Consider the following 19,311-nt stretch of genomic DNA (forward strand, 5'->3'; position numbering starts at 1 on the left):
TTCTCCCAGCCAAACGGTGCCAGAATGAGGAACCTGTTGACTTTCAGTCAAATCCAGCCCGATTCCACACGACCGAGAAACTGCTTTCAGAGTGCATTCACCAACTGGTGAAATGGTCTCTGTTTAGGTACACACACACACACACACGCACACGCACAGTCTCGTATTTCTATCCTTGTGGGGACCTTCCATTGACTCCCATTCATGTCTAGCCCCTAACCCTGACCCTTACCCTAACCCTAACCCACACCACAACAAAGCCTAACCCTAAAGAAATGTTTTTGCACTTTTACTTTTTTCAGTAACAACAACATGGTCAAGAAAACACTGTTTCTCCTACTTAGGACCGGAAAAAGGTCCCCACAAGGCACGTCGTTTCACGTTTTGCTATCCTTGTGGGGACATTTGGCCCCAACAAGGATAGAAATACGAGAACGCACACGCAAGCACACACACACACACACACACACACACACACGCACACACACACAGAGGCACAAATGCCACCTTCGAGAAAGAAAAAAACGTTTGACATTTAAGTGAAACGACCATTTGCATGTGCTGTTTCTCTTTCTTCTGCACCACACTGTCTGCGGCCCGCATTCACAAACCAAGAAATGTTTCATCTTGACGTGGCAGGAGTTGAAATGCCACAAAATAACTTTATATCATTTCTTTTTTTTTTCCTTTTTGTTCATATTTAGCTTCTAATTACCAACGTGACTTTTTGTTCTTCTGCCTTTTCGTGCTGCAAGCAGCTTTCTGTCACTTTGCCATGTGTTCAGTCCCGACTGAATCATGTGGAACAGATCATTTTAACACAACTAATTAGCTGACAGAAGATGGAAGTTTTCCTTTAGCTTCTACATCAACTATCGGTATTTCACAAGCAGCAGACCTCACAAAAAAAGAAAATAAATACGTAGACATATACATAAGCTCAGTGTCACAACATGAGCAAAAAGAGCCGCTCCGGGTCCTGGAAGGTGTCTGTTCTCTGTGTTTTCAGTGTTGCGAAGCTAATGGAAGTGCCACCGTGAGGTTCTGATGAAGGAATGATAACAAGCCGCTCACGGTATTCAGGTATGCTGGGATCAGTCATGTTACACGACCAGGTGCCACAGCTTGTCGTTCAAGTGAAAAGAAAAAGACACAAATTAAGTTTTACACTCAAGCCAAGATCGCACGTAACCACAGTGCCGGGTGGCCTGACCTCCTGCACATCTACAGATTCTCACACGCCCAGAGTCATAAACACATGTGCATTTTACGTTGACTTGTTGAAGAAAACAGTAGTGAGTAGAAAGTTGCCTTTGCTATTTCTTCTTCCTGGGAAATTCCATTTTAAAGGTGATACAGCAAGCCCAGACATGAGTGCCACACTGGATGAAAATAAAGAATGAATGAAGGAAAAAAGGCGGCGTCCTGAAAAATCTGCCCGATGAGTCAAAGCCTGCTAATCAATACCTTTAAGAGCTCTACATATGGAACATTTCCTGCCTTCGCAGAGAAGACGTCTTGGATCAAAGCTGTCCTTGAGGGCTTTTTCTGCCGCCAACGATCAGACTAAAAGGAAGCTCATCCCATCATGCTGCAGTTCACACAAATGTAAGTCACTTTAATAGGCCACCACCTAGTTCACGCCCTCTGTAGCCACTGTTAATATATTATACGGCTGAGTGTGCTGCCGCGATAAAGAAATTGTGTCAATTGTGCAACTGCAGCAGAAGGCAGAGAGCCATTAATCTGAAGCTAATCAGCACGGCTCCCCGGCTCTGGCACAGCTTGTCAACATGGCATTATTAAAATAGCTGCTTAATTGTGCACCTTCCCACTTGGCTCACAACAGTGATTTCTTTAATACCGAGAATAAAGAGCAAAAGGTTTCTTAATCAAACATGCCTTCATGCTACATGCACAAAATGGAATTTATAATAGCGCTTATGCAGCCTTCCTGGGGGATAATTGGGTTTTTCTGCCTGAAAACAGACATGTAGCAGATACTAATGTCATACATAATATATATATATATATATATATATATATATATATATATATATATATATATATATATATATATATATATATTAGAAAATTACACATTCTCAAGCATAAGAAAAATATATATTGCTTTCAAAATGCTGAGGATTGATTCACCCCTGAGCACAGACATGAAAATTTAATACAAAAAAAACCCAGCTGCACTCTGATGTTTATCCTCTTCATACTCTGGTTTGCTATAAAAGCAGTTTAACATGTGATGACACTGAAAAGAGCCAACATCTCCTAAACCATTTCATCTAGCTGAGGGTCACATGTTGGAGCCGATCAGCTGTGGTTGAAGACAGTGTCGCTGGTAATGAAAAACACAACACTGGAAGCATTTGTAAAGATTTTAAAAAGCTTTAAGAGGTTACCTTATGGCGCACTGAATGTCTGTAAATCCCTAAACCAAATTTTTTATTCTGTTGAGTTGTGTACTGGAGTCAGAAATGTCTGGAGTTGCTTATTCAGACATCACTGGGTTGATAATTACCAGAAGCCACATCAATTCTACCCTCTGACAGACAAGCTCAGGGAGAAATGGACAGCATACAATCAGTGACATGAGGTGTTTTAGCCTCCACTTTTATGATTACGATGAACCTTAACACGAATTTACTGAAAAAAAATCAATCTGCCATGTTTTTTTTCCTTTCAGCTCATCCAGGCTTTCATTATATACACTTATTTCTGTGATGAGCTTACCAACAGTGGAGTGATTTTGGTTTATTTAGAGGACGATTAAGGTATTTGTGTCCAGATGAGGCTTATTATTTGATGAAATATCCACAACTACAGGAAGCTAAACTGTGGAGGATGGGTGCTGAATATGTTTGAGGAAACCAAAATGTCACGTCCGTGACTAACAGCATATGAGAGTGTATTTCAAATTAACTTGCTCACTGGGGTTCTGAGCGTGTGTGTGTGTGTGTGTGTGTGTGACTTTAATTAGACACCTGGATTTACAGCTCTAGCAGCCTCCCATGCTTTACATGTGATATATGAGCAGGAAATCTAAAGACATTTAGAGGAGACAGTGCCTTATGGCAGCTGTGCTCACATTTGATTTAACTATGATTTAATATTTTGAGTTTGTGCTCGGTGTTCTGCAGGAAGACAGGTGAGAAAAAAACTGTCTCAGTCCTGTTTGTTGTGTGCAGATCTGGACTCAGAGTAACGACTGGAAGCAGCTGAATCAGGAGCTTTCAGTAAAGCGTGCTGTTACCATCACCACATTAGCAGGTTTGACTCAGGTGAAGCAAACTCCGGTGTTATCTGTCTGTAGTGTGAAATACTGCAATAGGTGTGAACCAACCTGAGATAAGTCTCACTTCATTTATCAACTCAATCTGAAGGCCTCACTCAGACCTGGAATGGGATCAAACACAGAAATGGATCGACTGTGGAGAGAACGTCCCCACAAAGCAAATCTCTTTTTCTTAAAATGTGTGCAAGACGGGGAATTGTTGCTCCTATTCTAAATCCTTTATGTATTTCATAAATAATCATGAGCTCTCCGCTGGTAAACACACAACAGCCCAACGAGAGCATGAAGCCCAGCAGGCGGGTTGTTTTTAAAAGAAAGTTTTGTTGCAGAACAAAATGACATCAAAGCTTTCAACTTGTCATTTGTTTAATGTTTTCTGTTTCAGTGTGAACTAGTGGATGTTAAAGTAGGGGGCACTTCCTGTGTAGGTGCCAGTGATTCAACTCCATGAATTCAACAGTGAAATAAGCGTTTACCCCCAGCACCACCTGAGGAACAGTCACCGTTCTACAGTCCCTCATTTCAAAATTTAAACTTGTCCTCAATTAAATAATATGTTTCTGCTGCCTGTGAGAGTCCTGCACTGAGCAGCACCTCGTCTGGGGCACAAAGAGAGAAAATTATAAAAATCGCTTTTGTCACATTTGAATAAATCCTTGACTGTCCCCAGCAAGGGAAAAAAATCCATTTTGGCAAAGGTCACACTGTGTCAATGTGGTCCATTTGTTTAGCTTTTTATCTCTATCACACTTGCACGCACACACACACACACAGCCTCTGGGTAGCCTGTACTTGATCCAAGTTATCTGTCTGGAGAGCGTCAGCTGTGGTATTTATAATAATCCTGTCTATTGGAGGCTGATTGAATTTCTTCGCTGGTGCCTGATCCAAAACACTTGCCCCCTTCGCCCCAAAGGGAAGTTGAGTTTTGTGGGTATAAGCTGGATTTGGGGGGGATACTTTGAGCTGGAGGGTGTTCTCTGTGAGAGTGGAACTCAAATGCAACAGCAGGCCATGATCTGCTGGGAAAACAGCTGAGGTCATTTGTCTTGCAGCTACAGCACACACTGAACTCTGGCACGATTCCCTGGGCTACTCCGGGACAATCAGGCTTTCACATGGGTGCAGATTGGGTCTATCAGTTTCTACAAATAAAGGTGATTACCTCTGGAAAGAGGAAATTACAGTTCAGAGGGGAGAGGCGGGGAGGCATCCCAGAGGCGTGAATAGAGCTTCAAATCAAGTCCCTGGGGGGGAAAAATAAAAAATTAGGGCTCTGCAGCTGGAGCTGCAAGATCCAGATCACAAAGTGGATCGTGCTCAGGCATGACGCTTTCCACAGAGCCAAGCAGAAATAAGTAATGGCAGCAGCGCGGCAGCGGTGGATGAAGAGGACGCGTGACGCAGGTGTGCGCAAAGGAAAACTTATCTGAGGGAAACGGCGGAGCTGCGCCTCTTTACCGGAATGGAGCGTCTGTGAGAGCGAGCTAAACGATGGGAGCCGGCGGGATGGGCCCCGGTGCGGATTATTTTCCACGCCTGTGTCGTTTCTAACCCGCTTCGTGGTTTTTTAAAGCCGCCTGGAGAGGATGAGGAGCGCTTTCCTCCTCCGTGTTTTCGCCTGGGCGGCGTTGCAGCGCTGCTGCGCGCTCACGACTGTACCTGCCACAGGTGAGGCGATACGCGAGGTGTAAGAAACAACCAGCAGAAAGACACGGTGCTCCTGTCAGATGACAGGAATTCAGATAAATCAGATACTTTTTCGGCGCTAAGGAGAGAGAAGGAATATAAAACCTTCTTCCTTTTGTTGTGCGTAAAGTTTTCATAGCCTGGACCTCAAGGCGACGGCGTGAGAAGAGCAGGAATGATCTCTGGCTTAATAAGTTCGGTCTGCCTGGATCGTGCACGCTTTGCGGTTTGAACAAGTAGTCACATGGACAGGGAGCTGTGCGTGCTGCTGGCTTCCAGCTCAACGCTGTTTTATTGCTTTTAATTCCAGAGTGCATGGAGGGTGTGTCGCTCCGTGTGGCTACACTTTATGATCCAGTCAGTACAATTATCTCTAATATTGATAATGGCTGTAAATCGTTGCTGTTCTCTGTTGCTACATGAAAAACACACTGCTAATAATGCCTGATGTTTTTGTTTCTCTGCAGTCTTTAAAGTATATTTACAGAGTACAGTGCAGCCCCTTGTTACAGAGCATCTTAAATCCTAATAGATTTTTATATATACTTGTAAATTTGCAAGCAGGGCTGTGTTTCAGATTTAAATTTAAAACATTATTCAGTGTCCTGATGTGTCATGCATAGTGATGAGCACTCTGCTGTGGTGGTCAGAGGGTTATGGGTTGAAGTCCAGCTGTGCCTCTGTGTGTCCAGTTTGCATATTTTTCCTCTGCAGAGGCCTCTAATGATCATTTACAGGTTATTACATAGGTTTCCTTCAGATTTCTTCCCTAAGTCCATCATCAAGCATCCATTTGAGGTTAATTGCTGGGTGTATTGCCTGTAGGTGTGAATGTGTGAACATGTTCTCCTGCACCCTGTGGACCTAAAATAATAATAATTTTAAAAAAAATGAAGACAAATGCATTCAGTTCAAATGTAATTCCAAACTATCCATCCATCAATCCATCCGTCTTCGATCCCGCTTTATCCTGTTCTTTTAACTGTTCTTTTAAATGGTCTGCAGTAAATTCTTACAAAAGTTGAAACCTTGTGTTTAAATAATAATCACATTACTTTAACAGTTTTCATCACTCTTTTATCTGACGTTCTTTCATTTTTCACTTGTGTCACTACATTTCTGTTCGAGGTTACTTCATCACTGCAGCTGACTTTTCTTTCTTTCTTTTTTTTTCTGTGGGAGAAAAGTCCAGGCAGCTGTAACTCTGGAGGGAGGGTTTCTGTTATGTCCAGGGAAACAAACTTTAGTGTTCTAAACTTATGCTATAGAAAATGTCTCATTTCCCACTCTTTGACACTGTTCCAAATATTACAGCCAAATTGGACCTCAACCAGGTTGAAGAAACATATGGAAGTAAGCAGCAACTTTCTGAGCTCTGAAACATTCCAGCTGCCGAGTCCTGCTGAAAGTATCCAGCGTTTCTTTCTTTCTAGGAGGAGAGAGAGAAGCGGCTTATTTTCAATACCCTCACTTCTAATCTCTTGTAAAGGTCATGACCTGAAAGCCCGGGATCAGGATCCATCCAATAACCCACCGAACCAAACTCAGCCGGATCATTGCCTTTATATCAACACAGGTATTTGGAGGAAGTAAAAGTAAAAACTCAACAGAAAAACAAACTGAAAAACCTCCTGGACCGCATAGTTGTGTTAATATGGAGACTTCTGAATCTGCAGCCAGGAGTCTTTGTCTATGGTACCATTGAATTCATTACATTATAGCCTTATGTATGCTTCATATTTCATGCATGATAATGACAGACAGATGATGTGTGAACTGAAAACAATCAATCAAACTTTATTTGTACCACACTTTTCATATTAAAAAAAAATCAAAGTGCTTCACAGTATATAATGATAATCCCAACATATTAACATCACAACTTGAAATATCACCAAAGCAAGCTGGAGAAGGGAAACTTATCAGATAAGTTGACTTTCGTTTAAACATCACATTTTAGACACTGTGAACACTCCGAAATAAAAAAAAGACACCATACGAAGGCAGCTTTCTTTGTGGATGTCTGAATCAATCTTAAGGGGCGTTAATGGACGCTTTGATAACTTTCAATCACTTCTGGCCTCCCAGACTTTATTCCAGGCTCACACGTCCACCCAGAGGCTTGCAGTTAGCAACCTTGAGAAGCTTCTGTAGCAAATTAATACCCGTTTGAAGTGGACTGCATGCACCACGACCTGCTCACACCGCACCGTGCTGAACCACCACCTCCAGGAGGAAGAGCTATGTGATGCAGCAGAATGCAACCTGTGGAATAAAGGAATAAAGTCCTGATTTTTCAGACTGCAGCCCAGACGTGACGTCCCAGCGGCGTGCTTTCCAACACCTCATGCAAACCCTGCAGGTATAAAAGCATTAACACGCTCGTGTGTGATTTCACGTGACGACAGAGGCTGAAAGAGAAGACGATCTTAAAGAGGAGACGCTCTTCCTTCCCGAGAGACAAAACGCCAAGCCTCTAAATCACCGGAGAAATCTTCAAGCTTAGATATGAATTTGTTTGGACATCTGGTGACCAGATTAATAACCTTCTCTCAAACTTGAACCAAAAATCATTTAAATTCGGAGATAAACCTGCAGAGCTCTCGGTGTGACGGTTCTTAAGGAGCTCGGGCATCAACACCAATTCACTGTGAAATCAGTGACTGGAAGATTATTGACCAACCCCAAAGGAATAAATGACTTGACACTTCCAGACTGAACATTACACAGTCTGATTAAATGACTTGTTGACTCTTTACATATGAATATGAGTGAGGACACCAGAGAGAGCCTCCACTCGGAATTCACATTAGTACAAACAGTTATGGCAATGAAATCATCTCCATCAGGCACAAAGCCGTGGGGCCAGATGGGTTCGGCTGTGATTTTTGCGATGTTTTGGCTCCGTGCGTTCACAGAATGGTAACGCTGTGCCTCAAACACTGTGTGAGGCGAATGTTTGTCTCATATTGAAAAAGGAAGGTTGGAGACAGACCCAGCCAGCCACACGCCGAGCGCCTTTTCTGTGTTCCTATTTGAAAAATGTACAAATAAAGTATCATTAAAAAAAGAAAAATCCTCCATTTGTGGAGATTGTTGCTTTCTACCTGACCTTTTATTATTTGCTGGATATTTAACGGTACTTGAGTTACCGTTCCAGATGATGGCTCCCAGCGAGTTTGCCGTCTCTGTATTTTAGGACAGTAGAGGCTTTGTTCTCCGTGGCTTTGCGTAGCGGACACTGAGGCTGTTTCAGAGCTAATTAAAAGTAAATATTTTAGAGATCCCGGAAAAAGCCTTCAATGGAATGAGTGGAATCTCTGTTTAATTTGGCTTCTGTTTTCTGCTGGAATCTGTGCAGACTATTAGGAGTCACAACAGAGCAACTTACAGTTTATATGTCAAATATTTCAGATTTTAAAGATTTCAGAATGAGATCTGACGGGATTTCTGCTAAGTAATGTTGCTCATCAACGGACGGTGCAGGAATCATTAACATACCTTTCATTCATCGGCCTCATGTTGCCCTGTGGCATGTGACTCTGCTGCAGCTGAATGACGGGTACCAAGCTCAGATCTCATTTACACATTCGCAAAATTTTCCTCTGAGGAATGCAAAGATAGAACAATCCCGCTCATCTACACCAACAGCTGTGGTTAAAATCGCCTCCCTCTCATCGTTTTCTCTCTTCTTTTTTTGTGCCCTGCCTTTCTAACTCCTCTCCTCTGTCTTCCTGTATTTTCACAGATGTGTCACTGCAGGACCGAGGCCCGGTGGCTCTCCTCTCCTGTTCTACCTCTGTTTGCATGGTGCCTGATGCCTCCGGTTCTAATTGTGCTTTTCTCCTTCATTTCCTGCTTTCCTGTTTATTTCCCTGCTGCTTCATGTTCCTCCTTTGCAAATGAACCATTGCTACAGTCAGAAAAAAACTAAATAACGAGTATTTGTCGTGCTGTGGAGCTTTACATGGAAGATGTGCAGGGTAAAATTACGACTGTGCGTTAAATGCCTTCCTATAGCACATGTGATGAATAGTCACGTAAAGGAGCCAGTGTAAGTTTTGGATATTGAAGGTCAGTTTTTTTATGATCTCCAGGCACAGATCTGTGAACCGTTCCACGCTGGGATCACAGTGTTTTCCTGGAGGAACAGGCAGTGACTCAGCGGACGGTGCTTGTGAGAAGGACTGATTGAACCGATTGTTTCATTGAGGACATTTCCGGTGAAACAACTTTCTCCTGACAAAATGGAGTCTGATAGCTTCTTGGAAAAGACGACAGGAGAAAAGGATAAGAACAACGTGAATGAAGGGATCACAAAGAAAGATCTGATCCTTTTTTTTTTTACTATTATCGCTGCATTGCTGTTTATACTTCAATTTTCACAGATTTATTCAGAGTGTTTCACATGATAAATCGACTGCCGTGGCCCATCCTGCCGGCGCCTCGCTGTCATAAATCCCCCGCTGCTCCGCCGTTTAAAATAATCTCAGCGCAATATTTCCTGACACATGTTGATAGAGTAGGAGCAGAGCAGCAGATTGGTCTCCGTTCTACACACGACAGCTCATATACCTGTTATTGCATGTCATCCTTTATATTAATGCCTCCCTAAGGACGGCAGCCGCACCGCTGCGAGTAATAAGATCAGCCCTGCCAAAGATACTTTTAATCATTGGCACTTTTTATATGACTGTGATATTAATGTAGTGACGACGGGATGATTTATCACCGCCAGACTTTTATACTGTCGTTGAGGTTGCAGCAGCAACTTTGAATCATGAATAAATTGCTTGTATCTGTTGATTTCAGCACTGAGCGGCTGTAGAGGAGACGTCCTCGTACTGCTGGACTCTTCGGGAAGCGTGGCCAACTACGAGTATTCGCACCTGCTGCTCTTCGCCGCCGAGCTGGTTCACCCGTTTCCGCTGGGCCGCGGCCGCGTCCGGGTGGGGCTCCTGCAGGTGGGCACCCGGCCTCACCTGGAGTTCGGCCTGGACGTGCACGACAACCAGGAGAGCCTGCAGAGAGCCATGCAGCACGTCAGCCAGCTGCAGGGCGACACCAACACCAAGGCGGCGCTCCGGCTGGCCCAGGACCTGCTGATCGACAGGCAGCGGGTCCCCAAGGTGCTGCTGTGGCTGACGGACGGGGTGCAGCCCGGAGACGTGGACCAGCCCATGTCCGAGCTGAAGGAGCAGGGCGTGTCCGTGCTGGCCGTGTCCACCGTGCACGCCAACTACAAGGTGTTGCAGCGCGCGGTGACGCCGCCTCTGGACTCCCACCTGTACTCTGTGGACATCGATAACATCAACATCATCACACACGACCTGCGGGAGGCCATCACCAGTATGTGTGTGTGTGTGTGTTTGAAATCTCAGCATCATTCACACTCGTTTGTATATTTTCTGATTGACTTTCCTCCCCCTTCACCCTTTTTTTTTTTTTTTTGGCAGAAATCATTTGTGCCGAGCAGCTGCAGGTGGTTCACCTGACTTCCCACAGTGCCGTGCTGCAGTGGCGTCCCGTTGTGGATGCGGGCAGTGGCTACTATGAGTTCTGGTACAAACCCGCGAGGACGGCCCACCCGGCGGCGAGACGCACTTTATCAGGCGACTCCAGGAGAGTAGAGCTCGACAAGCTGCAGCCTGAAACCGCCTACACAGCCTGGCTCCGTCCCGAGAGCAACCGGGGGCTCTTCAGCACGCTCTCCGTCAATTTCACCACGCTGCCAGGTGAGACGGGTTTCAGGGTATTTCTGTTTTTATTACACTTTTGGAATATACGGCCTGTGATTTAAGAAGGAAAAAATAGGGTGAAATAGTAAACAAGAGGTCGTTTTTCTATTACATAAAGCTCAGTCATCTTATTTCACATGTTTAGATTCCAGTATAATGAAAGCTATAAACCAGGACACTCTAATGAAGAGGCTTGTTGCTTTTCTTCTGTATAGACTGTAATCCCATTCAGGAGCCATTTCCTGCCTCAGCAAGGTCGCCTGCTAATTTACAGTTTGCAACAACGCAAACATTGATTCATACAACTGCATCGCTGTCAAAAGCGCTCTGGAGAAAAGAAGATTCCCAACTTTTCAATAACGAAGATACTAGAGAGCAGGAAAGCAGACCAGGAGACACGTCTCCACTCACACAGCTCAGATTCATGTCCTTTCTTGTTTTCTGCCTGTGTGGGTGTGTTTTTGTGGACTTCCTAAACCAAACTGAAGCATTGTCAAACCATCTGATGAATACTTCTGTAGCAGGGCAGTGGAGTGATTCATGGAAGGAAAAAAAAAAGAATTTTATGTACTGTTGTCCCCAGTGTTGTCTGATTATTGATCAGTTTACAAGAAGAATCGTATTGATTGAGGTTCTCTGATTAGAGGGTCTTGAATCATTTTAAAAGGCTAATGTAAGGTTCACAAGTTTTTTATTTTGTTCAAATGCATTTTTTTGCCCTCTTGTTTATTTCTTCATGTCTGAAGTTCAGCATTTTTTTGGGAAGTGACCAATATGAACCTTCACCTTCGCTATCGCTGTGGCTGCGTGTTATTGTAGGAGGCCGAATGCAGAATAAAACATAATTTGATGCTTTATGCACACTTTGATGAATGAAGTTGAAATTATAACTTGTTGAACCATTTTTTATTTTTATTTTTTTTAGTCTTTTGATTTTTACATCAAATATTTAAAGGTGCATTAAGGAGTTTGCACGTTTTCTGCAAAACAGCGGCCCCTGCAGGCCTTGAGCGTGACTGCAGCTTAGTGAAACACTCGTGCCTGTGGCTTGCGTCCATGTACGTGCACGGAAGAGGGGAACTCCTTCCTCGCTCTTTTAGTTGCGCTCGAGTAAAATTTAAGTTTCTTTTACCTGGTGGAGTCTGTGCTGGAGTTGTGGCAGTGCTAGAAGCCGGCCTTTTCTTACTTTCTTTCAATACTGCTCAGTTCTTACTCGCTAAGCATGTGGCGGAGTAATGGCAGACAAAATGAAAGCCAAGCAAGTCAGGCCAGCGGGAGCGTGCATTACGTCACATCTTCTCAAATTCTCCCCAAAAAAATGCTGGTGCCGGACCGGCACTGCAACTTTCAAGTGACAGTTTAGCGCTGTTAGAGGTACTTGTAATGAATATGTCAGGGCACATTGTACACATCATCACTGAATATTTGTAACATATTTATGGTGGAAAATAAGTATTTTTAAAATTGAAAAACTCCTTAAAGGTGCTGTAGGCAGGATTCGGCATCTCCGCGATTGATTGGCGATTTGAAACCCAGCACATCCAATCCTGTCCTATTTTCTCTGACATTATGCCCTTACGCAAGTTAAGCCCCTCCCACAAGAACATGCAACGAACACCCCTCGACCAATCATGGTTAGAGCCTCATGGGCTCTTCTGATTGGTCAAAGATACCTGGAGCTGTCGAGATTCCTTTTCAGCTCAGAACAGAGACAGATGGAAACGCTGCGCCCTCACGGTAGTGCAATTATGCTACACTTGTAAAGGATTATCAATGGATACTCTAACATTTAATCCAAAGAAAACACAGAAAAATTAGCATTGACTAGCAAAATCCTGCCTACAGCACCTTTAATGCACCTTTAATCATTTGAACATGCATTCAACTGAAACTTTGTTCGACGTTTATAAGGTTTGTTTTTTTTCTTTTAACAAATGAAGTATGGCCTCGTTTACTTTACTGCTTTTGAAAAAAGGTTTGAAACCAGTAAACTAATATGAATTTAATCTTCACTTTTATTTAAAAAGCTAAGATTTCATCCATTCTGACAAATCTAGACTTCGGTTGTATCTTATCTGCCAGTCACTGGAAAGTCTAAATCCTGCGCTCCCCTCAGACGTTCTGAGCCCGGCGGAGGTGACCGTCTCTGCCTCGGGCCCTCGTCAGGTCCGTGTGAGCTGGGGCCCCCTGCAGCCGGAGCGCGTCCAGAAGTACGTGGTGGAGTACGGCGCCATACCCAGCGGGGCCGTTGGCACCGTGACGCTACCCAACCGGCAAGCCTCCACCGTCCTGAGCGGCCTGGAGCCCGACGCCCAGTACCTGGTGACGGTCAGCGCGCTGCACGTGGACGGGAAGGAGAGAGCCATGTCTGTGAGGGCGTGCACGCTGGAAGGTAGGCCGTCTCTCTCTGCACGTGTCTTTTTTTCTTTACTGCCTTCCAGGTAATTCATCCGTGTCGGGTAAAAGCTCTGTGCTCTCGCCGTTTGTCTCTTCTTATTGAAAGCTGACATTTAGCAGTCGTCACTTTAGTGGATTGCTGTGAATCATTACCGCTGGTTGACGCAGGAGCATCTTCCCAGGCAGATTCAATTGTTCTCTCCAGTCCTCTTGTTTATTTATTTATTTTTTTCAGAAACAGCTCTACCTTCCCTGGCTGACCTTCAGTTGACTCCCGTCGAGCAGCAGGAGGTGGAGACGGAGGCGGAGGAGGTGCAGGTGACGTGGCGAGCCAGTCGGGATGAGGGTTTGAGGGGCTTCTGGGTCACCTGGGAGAGAGAAGCCTCCCACAGCGCCTCCTCAAACCCGTCCACATCCTCCGTCTACCTTCCTCCCAACGCGCGGTCAACGCGTCTCGCCCGCCTCGCACCCAGCAGTCGAGTGTGTGTGTCGCCCGTCTACAGCTCAGGACGCGGGGACGGCTTATGCTGCACTGCTAACTCTCTCAAAGGTTGACTGAGTTTGTTATCATGCAGCTGATTTATAAATGTCCATAAATACTCCCACAGGTTGCAAGTTGACTTCTCAAGCAGAAGTGTGATTTTACTCTTCTCTCTCTTCTTTGACAGAGGTTAGCCGGTGGGGGTAACGCCTGGAGACTGAAGAACGGGCAGCTGAAGCTATGAAAAGGGAGAAAACAAGCGTTGTAGCTGGTGGATGCACTTAAAACCTGAGAGGGACGGAGTCAAGCAGTCAAGTCAAAGTTAATCACCGTCCAAGGAAAGGTTTTGTGACGTAACTCGGTTCTTTTCCACAAAAATCCCAGACTTCTTCTCAGCAGCGTGTGATCACCACAGTGCCCTCAGGTTCAGTTCAAGTCTTTCCTGTGTGAACTGACCCAGGAGAACTTTTTTCTTCCCCTCTGTTTCATTATCAGAGGTCATCAATTGTGCGGACATTCACTGCATTGGTCTCTCCTCAAAGACTGGGAAGCACTCAGGAGTTTTATAGCTTGTTTCAGCACCGCAGCAGAAGAGTGGAGCAGGAAACCTCTGCAGGGGGAGAAGAGACCGATGCCTTTCACCGGCGGAGTGGAATGAGCGGGAGGGAACCTGGACAGGACTTTAAATCTGCAGGAGAATATTTTAGTCACTGCTTCTGAAACAAATATCCATGCTTTGAATTTAATGTAGGAATCATATTATAAAAGATAAATATCACTGGAGGTTTGTAGAAACAGACCCACATGTTGGTGCAGTGGCTTCATTCAGTCGCTTCATTAGAAGGTTGCTGCAAGCTTGTTGGTTCATATCAATGAAGCGTAAAAGGAATAAACACTCTGAAGACTCATAGTTATTGAGAATAGAGTGTTAGAACCCTCCACATCATTTGATTTCTGGAGCTTTCTCTGAACTGACTGTACTTTGGATGGGAATTTAGTTATCATGCAAGGGAAACATCTGCAGGCAAGACAAGCTGGAATAATGTTCACAATTCATGTTGTATATAAAATATTCTCATTAATAATTGCATACATTTTTCATTCAGTCTATTGCCTTCACAAATGCAACTTTTTTTTCCACCACAGCTCTTTCATGAGTGCTGATGAATGAATATGGAATAACTGCTTGAAGCTGAAGAAGCCTTGAATCCAAGTATCTCAAAGACTGCGCTGTCAGCTGCCTGAGAACTTTTTTTTTTCTTGCAAGCAATAAATACAGTGTGCATAGATGTATGAATATCACACTGCAGGCGTTCTCCGTCTATTAAACGGTTGCATCAGAAGAACATGCTGTAACCAGCCGTGTAACACTGATTCATCCTAATGACAGATGTGGGTGATTATTGCTATTTTCATTCATTTCTTAGAAGATAATTAAAGCCGTTCCACATGTTCTGATTGAGACTGAGTCAGGGAAGTTATTTGGTCTGACAAGTAAACTTCAGCCATTGCTCTCTGCAGCTGCCATGAATGCGTTCAAACAGGAGTCCCTGTCGCGTGCCGGTGGGATTCCTGTAAAGCACATAGTAACTTATTGTTTTATGTCATTGGCCTTTCCAGATAGATTTCATTTTGTCATGTTGTCTAATGTCTTGTGTTTAAGTATTTAAAGTTAATCAAGCTCAGCTTCCCAATATGCACTGAATATAATGTATTGAACTTACTTATGTTGTATTTTCCCGCTGAATTTGAATGTATCTGCTGAATTGTTTATACAGACAAAATTTATTAATATGTATTATAGACAGTACTTGAGCAATGTTAAGAAAGCACTTGAATAAAAGGAAAACAAAAGTCCTGCTCTTCTCACTGGTCTAGTATTTGGTTTCCTGAGGAGCCATCTAGTGGCTGCTGGCTGTCAGCAGACACTGTCAATGAAAAGCAAGACGCTGATCATTCATTTGATCGTGATTAGAGGAATATTAAAGAGGTCTGTATGTCGTACTTGAGCATTCATCAAATCAGTAATGAAGCAGCCTCCCAGTCATGAGCAGAGCAGAGGAGAACGGCTGATTGTAGATTTCAGATTTCTTGATCGTTTCAAATGTTAATATCAGGGTTATTGATCAATACTGGATATCTGCATATCCAGTATCATTCCCTGCTGTAATTCTCAGTATTGAGTAGTTATTTTTTTATTGCATCTGATTTTCCTGGTATTCCAGGTGTCCCTGCTCCCGGTGTGTTGGTTACTGATTGTGTAACCGCTGCGGTTTGTGAATGTAGAATAAGAGTAAGGCTGTGTGTCAGCTCCATTTATTGGCTTCAGGGCGACACAGAAAGGGAAATTGGCCCACAGGAGCTAGAATAGCATGTGCAAAAATACGGCCATATATCAGGGTAGATATAAGTCAAGGATTTCTCTTCAAATATTTGGAGGATTCATGATCACATCTGATACCATTTATCAGTTGAACCTGTACAGCAAGTTCAACTCAGTTTTCAATGACATTCGTACATATTTAGTGTGAAATTTAAACGATAAATATTTAGTGATTAAATGACTACAGTGAACAGCTCTAGTGTGCTAAAATAAAACACAAACTTCTGAGTTCTTCTGATGAAAGTACATCTACAAGCAAGGTCGCCTTTAAAAAAACATTGTGTTCCACTTCTTGGTGACAGCTTAAAGTTGCAAGGGAAGCACATTTCTAGGGAAGCTGATTACTCTCTTGTGTTTCATTAATGTGTTCCTGAAGCTCCCTCGGGCCCGGAACGTTGCAGAGCTTTGTGTCTTTCTGAGACTCCAACACTGATCACCTTCACCAGGACACAGAACAGACCAGTCAGTTTTTTACAGCGATCAACACGAGCTGGATCATCTCCCTCCACCGATCCCTGCAAAGATCAAGAGGAACCGAAGAATTTAGAACGATAATCAACCGTCTACTGTCCAACATGTTGGCAGCATGCTGGGAAAATCCACCTGAGCCGTGATCACCTGATTTCACTTCAAGATGAAGCTGGAGCTGACACTGAAACTTTTATTCAGTTAAAACTGTTTCCCAGTTGTTGTTTTTTGTTTTCAAACGATGGCGACCGACATGGAGCTGGACGACGCAGAGCTGGTGGGAATGGGACTGCGTGTCTCGGTGTCCCCTGCACAGACCGCCTTTTACATCATGCTGGTGATGCTGGGCATTCTGGGCAACGCCACCGTGGTCTGCGTCATCGGTAAGAGTGTGATCATGGACAGGGGAGGAGGCCGGAACTCGGACATCATCATCATCAACATGGCGCTGTCGAACCTGCTGGTGTCCGTGATGAGGAACACGCTGCTGATCATCTCTGACATGGGACTGGAGGTACGTCCCGCGACAAGCCACGGATTGGCTTTTTTTTTTTAACCTGCATGTCCATCTGCATCAATTCCTTCTCTTTTCCAGCTGTACTCGTCCAAAGAGTGGTGTCAGTTCCTCATGGGGATCTGGGTCTGGCTGCGGTCGGTCAACGTGTGGTCAACACTCTTCCTCAGTGCGTTCCATCTCCAGACCCTGAGGCGCGTGGCGCCCACCATGGGGACCATTAACAGGCCCCGGGGTCCTCCCAAGACCCTCCTGCTGAGTCTGGCCCTCATCTGGCTGCTCAACTACTTCTATTCCATTCCGGCCCACATATTTTCTACTAATGGAAACATGAACAGTACAGAGGTGAGAAGAACAACAGGGATCCAAAACAGGAATCTACAATTTTACGTGTTTGACACATTATTATGTGCAGTTCATATTTGGACATTATTTTACAAATTACTCTATCATCATTGAATTCACAAGGTCAAAAAGTTATTTGCACACAGATGTGGTTGAGTTGCGCAACTCAACACAGTGAATCATATATTTTAGAAAAAATTCTCATCCGATCCATTTCACTGCAGGCTTAAAGGCAATGCTACAACAATTTCAACAATCATGGGAAACTCACAACAAAACTAAGCAGATTTTATGTCTACAATGTTTAGCTGACTTTTTTTTTTTAGATTGAAAATGAACAAATATATTATGCCAAATGTGACAGTGCATGCAAAATGTTTTTAAGTAGCCTATTCGTGTGAAAAAGGTAACCAAATGTTTTTTGAGACTTTTTTGTTTTTAAAGAAGGTGAACAACTAAATAGTAACTTGAAGTTGGATTTATTTGCTTTTATTCAAAAAGATTTTGGTGCTCTGATTTGTCTTTTATATTGATTAAAACTTTACTGGTATTAAACTCTGCCTTCATAAAGCATCAAAATGCTGGAAATAGGAGACCGCGAGGCTGCAGAGGTGTGATGTGTTTGACTAAGTCAAAACCTGACATCTCTCTTTGGGAATAACACTTAGCTCTCTGAAGCGATCTGGTTTGAAAGAGCTGATTTCCTCCTCGTTCCACACTTCCTGTTTGTGTGTCTCTCATCAGACCTTGATGCTGGTGAGCAGCACCACGCGCCCCCTGCTGGGCTGTGTGTGGAACTTTCCCTCCAACCGCAGCGGCCTGGCCTACGCCACCACGTCCATGGTGATCCACGAGACCATCCCCATCATCCTGATGGCCATCACCAACCTGAGCTCCCTCTACACCCTGTACACCCACGGCAGGGTGCGGAGCTCAGTGCAGGACGCGCCTGTCATAAAGCGCGTGCCTGCCGAGAGGCGAGCGGCCAAGGTGAGAATCTGTGGATAAATCTGAGGTCAAGATACTCCAGAAACATTTTTCCTTCGACTCTCAGAGTGTAAACTTCACCTGCGTCCCAGGTCATCCTCGCTCTCATAATGCTCTTCATCGCGTCGTGGGGCACCAGCATCATCTCTGTCAACTACTTCAACTACAACCGAGGCACCTCGGCCGAGTTCCTGCTGGTCATCGCTCGCTTTGCCAACATCATCTTCATCGCCATGTCGCCCGCCGTCCTGGCCGTGGGTCACCGGCGGCTGCGCTCCTGCATCAGGGCCACGCTCATGCACTGACAGGGCCGGCTATGAAGCAGCTGATTCCATCGACTGTCCGTCCGCAGCCGTTCAAAGGTCCAGGGCCTAATGTGCATAAACTGTGTTAAACTGCATAAAAACCTTTTGTCTGAATGACGAGATCAGAGCAAAAACAGATTGTCATGAATTTATTTGATCTGACAGTTTGAGTTTAGATATTGAAGGAGGCCGTGTGATTTTTCTGCAATTGAATGAAAACGGTGAGTAAAATATAAAATATTTCAAAAATATTAGTTTAAATGTTACAAAACGTGTTGATTAGATGTAAAAGCATACGGCCAAAATCTCTTTTATAAGTAAGTCAAGCATGCTTTTCTCCACAAAGCATTATAATAAAAGAAATTCAGTGAAATAAATGTCAGACACGAGTGTGAACGCTGCAGTTTGACACATTTGAGGTTTTTAAAGAGAATCAAATGAAAACTCAGATGTGTAAGTCACTGAATTCACATTTTTAATACCTTATCACATATTTCACTCAGTTTCCTTTTGTTTGTGCTACATTTCTGGATTAATTAACTTAACAAAGATCGTGCTTCATTGAATTATTGGAAACTTATCTATTAGAAAAATGTATATATCAGCATCTACAAACAGGTTCCATAAATGCAAACAGGACAAGCAAGATATGGAAAATTAAAGATTACTACATTACTATTCAGATATAGAAGAA

The 19,311-nt window shown here is 43.9% G+C and overlaps 2 protein-coding genes across 4 annotated transcripts; both read left to right on the top strand.

Moving 5' to 3' along the window:
- The first annotated feature begins 1,481 nt into the window (after positions 1 to 1,481).
- Positions 1,482 to 15,472, top strand: LOC115389017 (von Willebrand factor A domain-containing protein 1). Of its 3 annotated transcripts, none has more exons than XM_030092376.1 (6): positions 1,482 to 1,608; positions 9,812 to 10,348; positions 10,456 to 10,734; positions 12,854 to 13,129; positions 13,370 to 13,684; positions 13,803 to 15,472. In XM_030092376.1, exons 1-6 carry the CDS (start codon positions 1,485 to 1,487, stop codon positions 13,820 to 13,822), a joined length of 1,551 nt encoding a protein of 516 aa, XP_029948236.1. In that variant the 5' UTR covers positions 1,482 to 1,484; the 3' UTR covers positions 13,823 to 15,472. The 3 variants fall into 3 exon arrangements, with proteins under 3 accessions (XP_029948236.1, XP_029948237.1, XP_029948238.1); XM_030092377.1 differs by having other exon boundaries at positions 13,376 to 13,684; XM_030092378.1 differs by lacking the exon at positions 1,482 to 1,608 and adding an exon at positions 4,636 to 4,981.
- LOC115389047 (olfactory receptor class A-like protein 4) lies at positions 9,820 to 18,617 on the top strand. The gene is made up of 5 exons (XM_030092412.1): positions 9,820 to 9,834; positions 16,741 to 16,980; positions 17,062 to 17,325; positions 18,070 to 18,315; positions 18,405 to 18,617. Exons 2-5 carry the CDS (start codon positions 16,750 to 16,752, stop codon positions 18,615 to 18,617), a joined length of 954 nt encoding a protein of 317 aa, XP_029948272.1. The 5' UTR covers positions 9,820 to 9,834; positions 16,741 to 16,749.
- The last annotated feature ends 694 nt before the right edge of the window (positions 18,618 to 19,311 follow it).

This window comes from Salarias fasciatus, chromosome 5 (genome assembly GCF_902148845.1).
Source record: "Salarias fasciatus chromosome 5, fSalaFa1.1, whole genome shotgun sequence".
NCBI lineage: Eukaryota > Metazoa > Chordata > Actinopteri > Blenniiformes > Blenniidae > Salarias > Salarias fasciatus.